At 36.4% G+C, this 17,138-nt stretch overlaps 1 protein-coding gene across 1 annotated transcript in view; it reads right to left on the bottom strand.

Moving 5' to 3' along the window:
* Positions 1–17,086, bottom strand: part of LOC139971228 (poly [ADP-ribose] polymerase 1-like) — a 58,067-nt gene extending 40,981 nt beyond the window's left edge. Inside the window, exons 1-12 of the mRNA XM_071977507.1 lie at positions 16,834–17,086; positions 16,107–16,194; positions 15,089–15,291; positions 14,094–14,302; positions 12,693–12,798; positions 6,753–6,869; positions 5,968–6,176; positions 4,363–4,455; positions 3,643–3,794; positions 2,754–2,899; positions 2,079–2,148; positions 31–105 (exon numbers count right to left, since the gene is read on the bottom strand). Coding sequence (XP_071833608.1) covers positions 31–105; positions 2,079–2,148; positions 2,754–2,899; positions 3,643–3,794; positions 4,363–4,455; positions 5,968–6,176; positions 6,753–6,869; positions 12,693–12,798; positions 14,094–14,302; positions 15,089–15,291; positions 16,107–16,194; positions 16,834–16,950 — 1,585 coding nt within the window. The 5' untranslated portion in view covers positions 16,951–17,086. The remainder of the gene's footprint in view (positions 1–30; positions 106–2,078; positions 2,149–2,753; positions 2,900–3,642; positions 3,795–4,362; positions 4,456–5,967; positions 6,177–6,752; positions 6,870–12,692; positions 12,799–14,093; positions 14,303–15,088; positions 15,292–16,106; positions 16,195–16,833) is intronic.
* Between the last annotated feature and the right edge of the window lie 52 nt (positions 17,087–17,138).

A 17,138-nucleotide genomic window follows, 5' to 3' on the forward strand; every position in this document is an offset into this window, starting at 1 on the left:
CTTTCCTATGAAAACCATTCCCATACTTACCCGAGTCAGGATCAACAGCGCCCCCACCTTTGATGGTCATCTTCATTGACTTGGGTGCACTTTTTACATATGCATCTAGAATAAAAAAATATAAACAAAAAATGTGTAAATCATGACTATTTACACCTTTTTGTTCCTTTTGGAGCATGTTTTTACAATTAGGAAGACCACTTCAGCTAGATGGGAAAACCATGGATTTTCTCCTGGATGAAATGCTCTCCTTACCTCGACCGGCCAAGAATCAAAACCACGACCTCCCAGATGTAAGTAAGTATATGTAAGTACTGCTAATGCAGCTACATTCATACACTCGACCATAGTAACTACAGTAAGACATATTTTAATGATGAATAGATCTTATGTTGGAATCACTGCTTAAGAATTTAAAGCAGTTTACAATTGTTAAGGAACCCACATTAACTCATTACAACTCTGTTAAAACAATTGTTAAGGGACCCACCCACATTAAGTCATCACAACTCTGTTAAAATATGAATGTCTTGCAATTTGGAATTACAATCTGAAACTTTATCAGGAAGTGTACTTAAAAGGAAAAGGGTGAGCAACAAATTTACTGAATATCTATCGATTCTGTGGCCTCAGAGTTTATAACTCTTATGACTTTTGGATGGCCCTTGGCATTATCTTCTAACACCAAATAATGACTTTGTTTGCTTTTTATGACTTGTCTAACTATTAATTCTTAAATGGCATTAAGGTTAGGATAAGGCTAAAGAGCACTTTCACTCACAGTGATATAAACTTATATATCTTTCAGCTAAGTGAATTTATCGGGAGAGAGAAGGTCAAAGACAGTATATACCTTCATAAAGCCAAACCAATCTTTCTAGTAAGGGGTACTTGGAGAAACATGACAATAGTCCTCAATCGTCAGGCAGGTAAATCGAGACTTGTCAACCTGTTGATTGCACTGTACTGAAAATATGTTTTATTTGTGATTCTGATTGTCCATGACCATGTAAAATGGCATAACTGAGTACATTATACTACAGAAGGTATTTTCTTTCTTACAGAGATTAAAAAAGCTTCCTTGCTTTTTATTTCCCCTTTCTTTTTGTTTCTGACAATATCATATATTTGCATTGTATAGGATATGTTCCTTTGTCTGTGTCAATAATCTGCATAATGCCACATCAAGAGAATCTCGACGACCAGCAAAGTCCTTTGCGAGGCAGCTTTTACTTTCAGCACAGCATTGACTTTGTCTGTCCTTAATTTCTGGAATTTTAAACTATAGCAACTATTTAGAATTTGTTTATATTTATGAGTCTTTGTATTCGATAAATCAAGTTTCCTTAACATCTCAGCCACCAGACTCATTGCTCTTAATTGTTTTAAGTGGAATTTAATAACTATTCCTCCAGGTGGGCTAGTTTGGTTGGTTTCATTTTATAGTTCTAAAACTTTCTCATTGATTAATTGGGGCTTGTATTAATTAATGTGTTAAGTCCACATGAAACCTCTGGTTATTCCAAATACTTGTTTTCCTCAGTGGTTATTCCAACTGGAACTCACTTGATGCATTGTTGCCCCCCCCCCACCCCCAGAAATGGCAATTCACAAAAATGAACCCATGAGGTAGGGCAGACAGAGGTTCAAACGACAACAATAAAACTACAACCAAACATTAGTAATAGATTTTTGAAAACCTACAGCTGTTTACGAGCCTTTTAATGAAGTCTTCCTTTATAAACGTTAGATATTCTGTGTACAATAACAGTACCTCCCTTTATCTTAAGGGGAAGGGTCTGTGATCTCAAATCAATGACAGTATAGATAGCCAAACATCATCTTTACCACATCCTTCCTATGGCTATTTATGGCAGTACACATCGGTGTAAAATTGTTGTTTACAAACAAGACAATAGAGGACATTATTCCCCATTTATTTTGAGGATATTTGTGGGTTTTTTTTTCATAAGAAGTTGGGCATCTTTGGTGAGAACAATTTTTAGCTTCAATTTGGCTGAAGATATTTCATTACTACTTTAATGACATAAGGTTACTGACTCATTTCCTTGGCTTACCCTCCAATCTTTTCGTCGTGGCCGATTTACGGACACCATCCACAGTTGTCTCCGCAATTCTGTTGTGCGGCTGAAGAGAGGAGATGAAACATAAATAGCATGAAAAAGGCATGGACAATGAAAGGTGGTATAAATACGACTGGTTACCAACGTTCTGGTGAGGAGTAGCATGTCACTAGCGAATTTTATACAAAGATATCAAACAGAAGGGTTAAAAAGTGGACAGTTATGTGCAAATTTTAGTCCTTGCGAAGTATCAAACTTTTACTAAAATCAATTCCAAAAAGTTGCTTAAAGGCATTGAAGACTCGCCCCAAACCCCGTGCCGCGCTCTGAAAAAGTTAACTTTCCGTTGCTTGCAAGTAAAGTTTTCTTCTTGTCGCTACAAAATGCAGACAGTAATGAAACGTGATACCTTGTAATCTTTTATCTAGACCTGAGATGTCCATCGCTGCTATGTACACTGTGTTGTGGTTATTGACCGTAGCTGTATGTATTGACTGTACACTAGTGTCTAATTACCGACGGTAGCAAGCAGTGTGAGTGTATTTTCTGGGATCAATGGTGGTGTCTAACACTTCTGTTACACCTCATTCGAAACTAGGTCAGATTACCGGCATGAGACTTTTCTTTGTGCGCGAGTCTTCACTCCCTTTAAAGTAAAGAGGAACTTACATCAGAGCCCCAGTCACAGATGCTATGTTCTGTTATTTGTAGTGCAGCGCCCCCAGTTTTCACAGATTGAAGAAACTCCTCAGAAACAACGTGAACGTCACATTTCTTGGCATCTTTTATCTTCTTTGTCATCTTCTCAACTTCAGCTGCAAGAGACCGTAAGGATGAATTTATATTACCCTTGTAAAAAGTGATATTACTAATAGTGTAATTAACTGAGAATCCTCAGCATGTGTACCTTAACTGAAGTTTGTTGAAACAATTCTGTTTTTTTTCCACCCCATCTCACTAGAAACTGCGACAACTACAGCGCAACTAGAAGCAACTGATTATGCTAGCAGGACGAGAAAGACAAAACTCAAATAATAATGGCTGGCAGGGTAGGATGGTGACCACTTTCTTTAACCTGGTGGAAGAATTAGGACATCTTCACCACAGTAGATCAAGGATTCAAGCAGGACTCAAAAGATGGTTAAAGAAGGTGATATTGGATTGTTAAAAATAAACAACGTAATGAAAAATTGGGTGGAAGCAAATCAAATAAAGGTTTTTATTCCTCTTTGTACAACACACTTGGTAAAACAAGAGTTATTTGGGCCAGTTACTTGGTAGTTACATCGACCATTTTACTTTGCGCATTTCCAGTTGGAATTATGCAGGGAATACTTCAACAGCACCCTCTATTGGCAACCTATCAGTGACTTTCAAATTTTCTCCCATATTTCATCAATGAGTATAATATAGTCAACATCTCGTAATACACAAAGTATGAAGTCGAGTGTTTGGGAAGATTTCAACAACAATTTCACTTTGAGCAAGTGCGGTTGGGATTAAGAAAGGGTTTACTGCAATAGCACCCTCTAATTCCAGACTCTCTTACTCCACTCACCTTCGTTACTGATGACGCATGCGACCGACGGGGTTACTGTAGCAACAACTGATCCACCCAAAGATTCTATTTCAGTTTTGAGTTGTTGTTTGGTCTTGTTGAGTTTCCCCTGCACAACAATCTTACAGCCTTCGAGCACCTTCTTCTCACGACTGTAAATAGTGAAAGTAAAAACCAAATCGGGTTAATGGTCATATATTATACACATGGGAATATTAGCAGAACGAGATGCCAATATCAAATTGTCCTTCTAAACTTTATCCTACCTTACTAAAATAGCTTTCCATCAGATGGGATCATGACAGTGTGTGATATGACTTTTTGTATGGTTTCCAGTGGCGTAACATATTAGGCAAAAAGGTTGAAGGGAAACTTTCACAAATTTATTTACTGAGTTTTGCCTGATTCCTCCTTTCCAGTTACTGTTGTTTATTTAATTTTCCTTTTAGTAGACAGGGAGGACAGACAACTTAATTAACGAGAAACCTTCTTCTTCAGCCTTCCTCCAACAACACATTTGGTCTAAAGGATTTGATTTGTATTTATTCAAAGTCATACCAAAGATGGCAATAAATTAATAAATCTCAAAACTGGCAGATGTAATTCAAGTACTCCAAGTAACTTGAATCCTCAGGAAACTTCTCCACCTTCACCTCCCCCTTTCCCCCCCCCCCTACCCCCAACCCAAGAAACCTATCTTTCTCTTGCAGATTATCTCACCTTTCCTTGGACTGTGATGAGGAACCAGCGACTTCAGTTTCAGGTGGGAACACTCTTACTCCTTTGTTGTAGGGTTTGAATTTAAACGATCCACTGAAAGGAAAATGTATAACTAATATCTCACTGTTGAAAGGACAGATTTAACATTAATAGTTACCATAGATTACAAAGAAAACTACAGAGATCAATCTTCATCACATAGATTTTGATACAGCAAAACACAAATGGTTACAGCACAAATATTCAGAACTACATTCAAAACCTAATACAAGGCATACTCATATGTAAATTATATTCATTTATTTTTCATTTTATTTTTTTTATAAAATTATCAACTAGGATGAGATTGCTACCAACTTCCAAATCTGTTCCAAATTAGATATCCATCCCTTAGTTGGTGGCTATCTGTTTCAAACCTTTTCTTTCTTTCTTACAGAAAGCCACTGTTACCCTTGCATACCTTGTAACCCACACAACACCCCGCTCACATTTAATACCTGAAGTCAGAAAGCAGCAGAGAATAGATTTCTAGGAAAATTTTAATTGATTAATCTGAGATCTCCTCTAATCTATGATACCACAATTATAAAAATCCATCATACTTGCTTCCCAAAAGCTTGACACATGATTTGTTTCAATATTCCCAGAAATCAGTTGAGTTGTTTCAATAGAACATATTGATATCCAGTAGCTACATTAAATATCCCATTTTGTAATGTAGCTTTCAAACACTTGGTCAAATATGCCTAATTGTGGACTTTACCCTCATACTAATTCACTACTTTAAAACAATCTGACAAAACTTGCATAATAGTCATATGTCCTTACCTACAACGGCAGCATGGCATTTAGCTATAACATCTAATAAACACAGTTGGACCATAAATCAGATAATGTGTGGATTTAAATGGTGTGAAGACTTGCGCACAAAGAAACGTCTCATGCCGGTAATCTGACCTAGTTTCGAATTAGGTGTAACAGAAGTGTTAGACACCACCATCGATCTCAGAAAATACACACGCAGCTTGCTACCGTCGGTAATTAGACACTAGTGTACAGTCAATGCATAAACAGCTACGATCAATACCCACAACACAGTGTACATTGCAGCCATGGACATCTCAGGTCTAGATAAAAGATAACAAGGTATTACGTTTCATTTCTGTCTGCATTATGTAGCGACAAGAAGAAATATTCACTTGCAAGCAACGGAAAGTTAACTTTTTCAGAGCACGGCACGCGGTTTGGGGCGAGTCTTCAATGCCTTTAATGCTCACACATATTCATATAACTCAGATTATCATCTGTCATGATTAGTATGGCCTTAATAATATAATATGTTTATATATGCTTAATAGTACAGCATCAACATACCATTGTGTATCACATCTGAAACATTATTTGACCATGAACCTAACACTTTGTTGATTTCATACTGATATACTGATATTCATTAACCATCCCACTCATTATCTAATTTCGATAACATGGCCAAATTTGCCTCTACCTTCATTATCAAAATACTATTTTGTATCGATGTAATCACATTTCCTGGCAGATACACTTGATAATTTGCAGGTTTTATTTATTTTTTTTCGTACTCACAGATATTCATTATCTGAGTACGCTTTTGGAATAATCCATGTAGTTCTTTTGGCCTCACGAGTGACATTTTGACATTTTGTCCACCCCGACAAGTTTCCTGTGCATCGATAGCCAACGCCTGTACTGCTCGCTACGAGTTGACCATCTTTACACTCCAAGCATCTTTCCAGAGCTCCAAATGCCATTCCATCGGCAACACGATCCAGAAGCTAAAACAGGACATATTCAACATGAAATAGTCTATTAATGACAATTTAAGTAATAACAACAAAACATGTAGCGTTTCTTAACACTGATATATTTCTGCTGTTGCACTGCAGTTTTCTTTGATAAAGTGATGGTTACCAATCGATAGCTGAAACTGATAAAATATTTGTTGATTCTTTTATACTGCTTTCAGAAGATGCTCTATTTGCTGACAAAAACACTGATTTCATATAGATACTCCATGTGATTAACGCAAGAATCTATACAGTTCTTTCCCCAAAGAACAACAGGATGTAGAAAACTCTATGGAAGCCTTCAATGTTTTTTAGTTGAAAATGTTACAAAAGATGTCTTCTTTTAAGAATTACAGAGTTGTATCTATTGGAATGATTCTTATTCTTTTGTTTTCCCTGTTTGTCTCTGAGAAAATCATTCCTTGTAACTTAAACATGGCATGACTATGTTGCTACGACCGATTGTTTACAACAAAACAAACTGCAAACGTTAATCAACAAACTTGAATGGCGTTGCATTAGAAAGTGTCATTTTTCACTGGCAGTTAGTTCATAGACACCTACCTTGGCTTCCCCAGTGGGTAAATCTTGGTTATTTGCAGTCAGTAAGTTCTTCAAGTCCTTGTTTGCCACATTCTTGTAGAGTTCATCCCGGATTTTCCAGAGAAATTCACTCTGGACCTGAAAGAGAGTGACTATCCTTGGGCAGTGAAGTTCATACAAAACAAAGTTTGGTGCTATATATGGACTGAAAGCTTTAAAACACATTATACACCATAAAATTGAAGGTCTATAGATTACTAGGTTCATTGGCAGGAACCCAGTTAGGGGAGGGGGGGTAAATGTCTAACCAATGTTCAGTGGTGTTCAAGTTGCTGCCTCTGGTGGCACCATACCGGCTTGAATATTCTTGCTGTGGGGTCATGACCAACCCCCAGTCCTCCAAAATCATGACCTTGGGGATAAAATGTCATTTCTAATACTGCAGTTATTTCCACTATGACTGTCTGTTAATGTGCACTGACATCTGAAAATCTCATTCAGCATTCAGTTCTGTGTTAACTAAAGATATGTGTATGCATAGAATTTTTTGTCATTCCAATTTTTAACATGGAAACCGAAAACAACTCCTGCACAGCTGAATAAACGGAAATTTGCTACCTACTTCTGTAAACATTTCATTCCAAAAATGGCACGGGTATGTGTTATATTTCACCTTTGTATATTTCAATACTCAACGGACACTTTCTCTTTTGGTGATGTTAAATTCTGCAGTGCGTCATATCTTGACAGGCCACATGTTTAATGTTGAAGACTTAACTGTTTTTTTTTTACCATTTTTTCTTACCATTTGTGAAAACAAAATCGATTGCAGAGTGTCAACCAAGATCTCCTTTATAAATAATTTGATTGATAAATACTGAACGGAAATTTGTTTCCCTATAGAATGGCCATTATAAAAGTTGGTCTTATGATGTTATTTTGTAGCAGTTGCAAGATCACTTGAGGTTAAACATGTAGTGTTAAATAATTTGGTTTTTGTAACAAGAAAAGATATTATGGAACGACATGAAAAGGGAGGACATTTTACATCCAACAATGGCCGTCAAAAAGACTAGAATAATTTTAAAAATCTAAATCCTTGAATATGACTATAGAACCTGAACATGCTCTATGGAAACAGACAGCGCAAGGATGCTGAAATGGTGGTAGCAGGTGAAAAGGAAAAGTAGCTAATAATGTGCAGTGGGATATGCAGATGGGAACATCAATATGGCAAAATGGGAGAACATAGTGACTCAGGGGGTGCAGAGAGAGGGACAGCAACAGTGTAGACAAACACATGGAGATGCTTCATATGGCCTTCAGGTATTAACATTTGTTTGAATGACCTCAACTTCCCACAAAGGGGAATTGTGTTGTATTTTCATCCTCTTTTATCCGGCAATAACTGAAAGTGTAACATCGTAAGAAGTTTAACGTCAAACTCCAGTTCAAATAATTTCAATAGAAAATCGAACACAGCAAACAAAAATATCCATGGCACATAGTTTGGAACAATTTCAACAAGGACCAAAGGGGACAACTCAACAAAATCTAAATTCACTTCTCCCCACCCCCCCACACCCCTTCCAAGCCTACCTATCAGCCTCTATGAAGCATATCCACTTTAAAACTGCCTTTTTATAGATTAGCAAATATTGGTAGTCTAAAAAACACTGCCAGGGAAGACCATTAGAGTGAATATCACACTCTAGGCAACAATTTCCAAGTTTTTGAGTTTTCAACTTTTAGCAAAAAGCAGTCAAATAAGATGTAAAATATATATGAATGTATGGTAGCACTATGATTGTTTAATAAGTGTGCCTAACTGGTTTCTTCTCCATTTCGATTTTGTTCTGTCTCTCAATCTGCATTTCTTTTCCTGTTTTATTTTTATTATTCACATATGACAAGATGTACAAAAATAATAACAGAGATTTCATTATATCTTAGCAAAAAAATGTTTTATTGACAAAATCAAAGGTAAAAATGAAAAAATGCAGGCTTTGTATTGCAAGACAATGATTGGTTAAATTGTGGACGTGTAGACAATTGTGATTCACTGAACTGATAAAAGTACATAATCATTGTTTTATATCCAAACTTCCTTATTATTAAAGCGACCATTATTGATTTATACACCCACAGTTTACCTCATTATCATATATATGTCCTATGCATGTTAATACAAGCAACAGTTTAAAGATCAATCACTTTATTTATTTTGTTCATTTGTCCTCAGTAAACTTAGAAACATCCAGAAATATTGATGAATTTCTCAAAGTTCAAGTACGACGGAGAATTTGTCAATATATACTATATATTACGTATACTGTCGTTGATCGGTACACCGCAGTCGAAAGCCATAACGTCTATGGAATTTCATCCACGTGTGTTATAAAGAAAATGAAACTGCATACGTATTACGTTATGATATGATTCATATCTCACACTTGCAAAAAATGAAGCAATAAGGCAACCTATGGACACGTCACCAAATTAAAACAAGAGTAACAGAATGAAAGTAAGGATATCGTTTTGGAAGGTGCTTCAACCCCCAACTAACACATACAACTGTAACGTATCAACAAACACATACAGCTGTTTAAACATATTTAGAGCTCAGTTTTTGCACTTGATCTGCCTCTGACCCACTAATGTTTAGGACTCGAAAATGCTTTATACGTATTTCAGTCATTAGATGGTACATGTTCTTGTGTATATTGTCATACAATTATATGCAATTCTCTCTTAACTTACACACAGTACCGAAAACATAAAAAGAGGTATATACTCTTATCTGTAAAATGTTCTTTGATGGGTTCAGAGAACCACATAGCTTGTCTGAGATTTTACATGATGAGCTGTAATGTAAACATAACCATTTATAACTTGTTAACCAGAGTTGTGACATGTTGCTTCTTTTTATTCTGGTAGAGTCGAGTCATAAATGCCAGTGATTTCCTGACATGAGTCAAGGCGATAAGAGCACAGACTATTTTGTGTTCACTTCACGTTTTGAAATTTAGCGTCTCGAGTCACAACTCCTTACTACACTGCCTGTTACAGTTAGTGGGAGGGTCGTTTATCTGTTGTACAAGACTGCAAGACTTTGCACCGGTGTACAAAACATTGGAATTACAATACTTGCTCTCAAGCTGTGAATATCATGAGAATAACCGTTCTATGAGTGTCAGAGAAATGCTCAAAGGGTGTAGAATAAGAGCACTGTGACCATTTTTGTGTATATATATGTTGGTTTTCTTCAGAGTGGGTTCATTTCATTTCCTGTGTTTGTAGAAATGCGCACCAACACGAACCACTGAATAGTAAGCACCACAATTTAACAAATAATGTGGTTTAGTATAAAAATACTGCAGGAAAGGAAAAACAACCACTGGATAAATAAGTAGTAGCAATAACATGTGAAAAGGCATAAATCATTTAAAACTTTGGTATTAGCTATTACAGTACAATGGTTCTTGTACTGGATACTGTAAAATAGGGAGATACTGTTCGATAAGAATACTAATTAAAAAAATATGAAATAAGAAATACAATCATACTGCTGCAGATTACAAAGAACATCTGTTTTCTTTTGCCTTCATTGTCTTAACCCATAAAATAAACCAAACCATGGTTACATATTGATAAGATATCATCAAAACTTGTGTGAAATTTAAAACAGTATTTATAACATTATTATAAATGCTTTCTTGTAAACCTGGGATGATTTCTGGTTGACTACCAACTATGTCCCCAATCGGTAAAATAAACCCAAAGGGATATGATGTTTTGATCACTCTTTAAGAACAATTCAACTTCAAGCAGAAATGTGACTTGTTAGTTCCCTCTAATTTAGAGTTTACATTCTTGAACGGATTCTACGTTCACTGTAACAACAGAGATGAACCACAAGCACAAACCACAGAGCCCATATAAAAACTTAAATGTATTTTATGGTACGGTAGCACATTTCTAAATGCGAGGCTAATTAGGATCTTCACCTTCAATCACAGTCAGTAGAAGAATCAGCTAGACAATCAAATTCATAGATCACAGGGAAGTTCTATTAACTCCAAACTTCCTTTCGGGATAAGACGTGTGTAACTGCTAACTAGATGAGCTACAGTGTATCAAATGATAAACTGTTCCCTACCGTACTAGCCTTATGCGTTTAGCTACATTCTGTTAATTAAACCACACTATTAATTAAGTACATTTTGCATCATTTGAACGGCAATATGATCTACAGAATTTAAGACAAAAGGATAGCAAGAGAGTAGCAATTTACTCATTTCCACGATTGAGGATTCTATGAAATGAAAGTTTCCCATTTATTTGTCACAAAATCTTGTGAGTTTGGGTGACCAAGTAGGTATATGGAAAATATGACACCTGGGGTGGCAACTAGCTCGACAGGAAGCAGTAGCCGCGAATATATGACAAGATATGTACGACTTAAAATTTAGAAATTTGGCAAGATTTGGAGAGGAAATAAGTTTTTTGGCAACTGAATTTCAGAAGAGAGCTGGCATTGGTAATGTTAAAAGAGAAACAATAAAATTTCTAAAAGATAAAAGTTAATAAAAAAAATAAATAGAGCAACATCTTTAAAATATAGGGTGGGATAACATGGATAAAATTATCAAGATAGTCTCAGCTGCAATAAAAGTTAGAATATGATTAAAAATCAGGGGGGAAAAAATTGCACAGAACACTATTGTTTTCAGTGAGCTAATATTTCAGCAGATGTAATTTGGAGTTCGTTCATTAACAAAGACAATTGAAGAAAAGATCTTGAAAGTTGCATTTTGTCGAGCTAAAAAACAACCTATGTTGAAGACGTTTCCCTGCATATTGATTTTAGGTGGGATTTTAAATTAAAAGACACGTCATTCCCTTTGGTGCAAAATCATTTGCCGTCACAGGAACGAATAAATCTAGTCGCTGAATTACGAGCTGGCTTCTGATATTGCTACCTGGTTCAAATAAATTTCTAAATATAAATAACTGCCTTATGAGAGCAAAATTAATGTCATAGCACAAAGATGGTAGATTGTGGGATTAAATACCAGGTGGAGCTATATGGAGCTGGCGAAAATATTACCTTCTAGTTATATAGATCAACATTACTCTGGTAAACAGTAAGTGAATGTGGAGAGTGGTAGAATACAGCTATGAAATGAAGCAATGAAAAGCGTCATAGCAATCTTCAGACTATTACAACCCAATCAGCTGATTGGATAATCCAAAGCATAGTAGAAAGATTAGTTCTATCTGACATTGGCTGCTCTTTTTCCTCTCTTTTTGTTAAATTTCAACACAAAATCACCTTTCACCTCTCAAAGCTGTAGGAATCAATCCTCTGAGTTTTATAATACTTTCAAAAAAATTTAAAGACAAAAGTTATTCAGTGAACATATGGTGGAAGAGTTGATCATATGAGTCTGCTTTACAAATAAAAATCACTTATAAATTATAAAATAGAACTAAAAGACTCAAAGGGTATAGTAGAAAGATCATAATTTAATTTCAATTTCAGTTAAAATTACACTGAACTGCATTGCATGCCATTGTTCAGTATGCCTATAGTCATTACGGTGGGTATTAGATCATTACATGTTTCCTCCACTTCCTTGATTTAGATCAGACGCCCACTTCTCAAGCCCAAAACAAACAAAAGCAACACAAGTAAGAGAAGTTCAACTAAAGACTGTAACACTACAATATAACAAATGGAAGTATATTTCCCTTTCAAAGGGATGCAAAACTTAAGGCTTTTATGAAGAAAAAAAAGGACCAAAATGTCTTAGAAATTTCCCAGCTGCGTTGGAATTGATTATTATCATGATGGAGAATGACGTTACGCACAGGTGGTATCACCATCGTCTTCGCGCCATTTTATTTAGCGGCGGAGGCTTTCCCCTTAGGTTTAGTGTTCTTTTTATCCTTGCTTACCTTCATAGCGGTCTCCTCTTTGCTAAGGACAGGTTTTTTGGGTTTACTCTCGGCTTTCGCCTTCTTCGGAGCTGGTCCTTCATCTTTGGCGCTCGATTTTCTCTTTCTGCACAAAATACAAAATAAGATAAGCTTAAAAAAAAAAGAAAAGACATACACACAATTTTCCATAGTTACATGAATTAAATGATCAAGTAAAGCACAGGGTTACTACACCTCCGCAATTTGTCCTGGACCTGGGCGTGTCCTCTTCTTTTCTAACATAAAATTAGCAATCCAGGTGGATTGACAAAAATTTTAAAAATGTCTAGAGTTTTAGATTGTTCCAACACAGAAGTAATGCATACAGTGGGAGAGCTTTCTCAACAGTGATTTTTGGACACCTAGCTAACTACAATTTCATCACAGAACAGTAAATTGTCAATGGTGACATTCCTTGAACCATTCTGATCTTACGTTGACATTGAGCTTTTAGCTACAAATCTGATACCGTTTTCACGAAGCGATCAAAATGTTACTGTTTTTTCCCACAAAGAGCAAGGAGAATTCCTCTATTTAGATCACTCCTCCAGGCCACCACAATTTGTCTTTCTATCTTAAGATAAAATATGGTACATTACCTTGGACCTTCACAAATAGACCAAAAAAAAAGGTCACCGACATGTTTTGATAATTTAGTGTACTATTTCAGCATAGTTTCTGTATAATGCGTACAGAGCTACTGCTGTCATATTATATGGGGGATCCTAAGCAAAGTAGGTCCTGCTATAGTCTAGCTGCATGGGTAACGGTTATGTGAAAGTTTATCAAATATCAACTATGATACACAAATTATTAACACCATTAAAGCAGCTGAATGGTTTAACATCATAAATGGTTTACATGGTTACATAAAAAGTACATAAACTGTTCTCTGTCTTGTGTAAGAAGTCGAAAATTAACTGGTGAGTGAACCTCCACCACGATTCTAATATGCAAAGAACGTTAGGCTACATACATTAGTGTGGTAGGATTCATTTGTTTCGAGAAGCGACAGTTTGTGATAACATCATAAAGCAAACATAGTAAAAGTAGCTGTACAGAGATAATTTAGATTCTTAGTATATATATCACCAAATTTAACTCTGAAAACATGTAACATGATACTCTGAGCTACATATCAAGGATAGGATATTGGATACAACATCCTATTTGACTGTTACAGACTCGAACCACTTTAAAAGAAAAAAGGAACAGTGTTCTGTAGTGAAGTACTCTTAACCATAACCCTGAGCCCTTCTTTCTGGGCAAAAAAATTTCACAAACTTCAAAGAAACAAGGGAACCATCTCTGAGTGATAAACATTAACATAACATGTTTCCCTCTAACTTAGTATGCTCTGTACGATCAGACTGGGCTCACCCTAGCTTCTTCTGAAGTTCTTTCTGGTCTTCATCTTTCAGCTTATCAAACCCAGGAATGGCACTTGCAACACCCATTGAGGGCCAAGCGAGCTCCTTGAGTCGGTCTTCCTTGCAGAAGCAATCAACGTGGTGCCACATGTCCAATGGCCCAGGGATCCCCTTGGCAACAGCAGCTGCAAGATCTCGCTTTGAGACTCTGACAGTGTCCTGTGATGGACCAAAATTGATGAGAAATATCTTACAAAAATTTCTATGGTATTTCTTCTCAATCCAAAGGTCATTGCAAACAGGGATGTCTGGACCGACTTCAATATAGACATGTTGTAACTGCACTTAGTTTTGGGTGACATAACATGCTCTTTGGGTGACATAACATGCTCTTTGGGTGACATAACATGCTCTTTGGGTGACATAACATGCTCTTTGGGTGACATAACATGCTCTTTGGGTGACATAACATGCTCTTTGGGTGACATAACATGCTCTTTCTTAAAAACATACCAGGATTTGTCTCAATAACCAACCGTGAAGAGTTCGCATTATCCAATCTAAATGTACAACACTAATTTAGTTCCTTAATTCAGTACCATGTGTAATAGAAAATCTAGTACCCACATCCTTTTAATTTGCATAGGTCATAACAGCAGGGCTAAGTTAACAGTGAATGTGGACCACTTTGACAAGTAAGCCTGTAGTGCCACTTTCTCAGAAAACTATGGCGCGAGAAAATACTTTCTGTACGCCTGGAGAATATATAAATATTTACTTTAAGGGAATAAATATAATTTCCAGGGAATATAATGTGTATACATACATATATATATAAATATGTATAAAATGTATTTTTGAAGTTAACCATGTATGTGTTATGCAAGTACAGCATATATATATTTGTACGTAATATATTCCGCTTTCTCGTGCCATAGAAAACAATCATTACAAATCAACATTTAGTGAACACCACTGCCTTTAGTACAAGGATGAACAGGTTACCTTTACAATCTTCTCATCACACGCCTTGCACTTGCTACGGTTTGATTTAGCGTACTCCACGGCAAAGTCTGACAACATGTGAATCTTCGGTTCCCCCGATCCATCTTCTTTCTTTCCCTTCTTTGAACTAGTTGCATCATCCTTCCCACTGATCTTATCTTTAATCTTCTGTTGGTCCTCCCAACGAAGACCATCGACGCCGCCTGAAATGTTGTAGAAGAAAGTCAACAAACTCAAGATTTATGCCTTGTTATGCATGTCCATTATATTCACGACTGTACCGATCTCCAACTCTGCACAGTAGGTTTCGCAGTATGAACAAGTCTTGCTATGCAACCCTCTACAAACTTGCTTAAATTAAAGAAATTTGGGTTAAATAAGAAAAGTAGACATGATATAAATTCCAAATGAGTAGGAAAAGAACCAGAAAGCACTTGAGTGTGCTTACATCAAGACTTTGAAGCAGATTTCATTTCCTGGATGATGTTTGTTTTGTTGAAGACATACCGAGCCCCTTCACAAAACTAAACCGAAATGAATTTGACCAAACTTTGTCCAATAAAAGAAAATCATAGGATTGGAGAATTCAGATTAATATTAGCTTTATAGAGTTATCATGATTAAAAGATTTTCAGACTTTGACCACTGTTGTCATCATGTGACCTTTGCCTTTGACTGACCTTTGATCGAGGATTCTTGTACTCACCATGCTGGATCTGCATACAGTACCAAATATGAAGTTCAACAAAGATGTACTTTGTGAGTTATCATGTTTACAAAGTCTTCAGACTCTGACCTAGCTCTGTTGACCCCAAATGATGTTGAATTCCACAGGAAAAGAATAAGGTTCTTATACTCTAAAGACAAATCCAAATACCAAGTATGAAGTTAATCCACCTTGGAACTATTTTTATTTACGGTGCTTACAAGCAAGTGTCACATACACACACCATTACCATCGCATATATTTGATTCCTTCTGCCTCCGGCAAGGAATAAAAAACTCTTGCTTTACTCACCAATTTCATTGACAGCTGAGGCACGACAAATGGTCCAGAAGCAACTGAAGTGATACCAGTTTGGCATCTTTCCATCAAAATGAGGCGACTGTTGAAATGTGAAAAAAGATGTGATCGTAAGGTTTGCTTCTGATTCCTTCAATGAATTGCTTTCCCTATGGGTGGCCGTCAGCTCTTACTCCTCTGGTACACTTTGAGATGCAACACAAGTGACAGTCATTTGTTGATTAGAGTTGACTAAGAGAAATGGCATGTTATTAACTGCAAGTTTTGGAATATCAATGACTAACAGTACCACTGAAAAAAGAGCTGTGGCAGTGTGGGGTTGTGATAGGACTACAATAGTTACAAATAATTCTTCTTTCGGTGTGGTTTAACTTTAGAGGGGAATGAATATGCATGCATGTCCTGCATTTTAAAGAACAAGCATTCTGTGCCGGTAACTTATCAGCACTTTAGCATATAAATTTGTCTATAGCCAAACCATGTCGGAGGCTTTAGCGGTAACAGTCAGTCGTATGCCTAATCCTATACTGCTCACAACCCTGGTACCTGGAATTCTTAAAATGACCTTTACTTAAGCCTTGCACTATTCCGCTTCAAGCTTTGTGGCCTAATATTGCATACTAAAAGAAAGAGGTATGCTATTACACTCAGTTACTATTACTAATACTAGCGTTAGCCTACACTACACTACACTACTACTAACGTAAAACTAAAACCTTACCTGGATCATCCGAGCGAGACGCAATGACTCTTTAGAAATCTGCGTTTTACATTTCTTGCACGACGATCGATTACTTTTGGCATATTCAGCCATGAACGGGTATTCTATCTCACTCATTTTGCTCAGTTTAGAGTTTCAACCGAGATAATTTCCAGCAGTAATGGCGTAGAAAGAATGAAACGTGGGCAGATTGTTGTGAATGTGTACTACGTAATACAGAGTATAATAGTACTAGTACTACAGAGTATATACAGAGTACACGGAGGCAATTGCTATTAGCACTGTGTGTTGTGAAAACGAAACCA

This window comes from Apostichopus japonicus, chromosome 8, assembly GCF_037975245.1.
Source record: "Apostichopus japonicus isolate 1M-3 chromosome 8, ASM3797524v1, whole genome shotgun sequence".
Classification (NCBI taxonomy): domain Eukaryota; kingdom Metazoa; phylum Echinodermata; class Holothuroidea; order Aspidochirotida; family Stichopodidae; genus Apostichopus; species Apostichopus japonicus.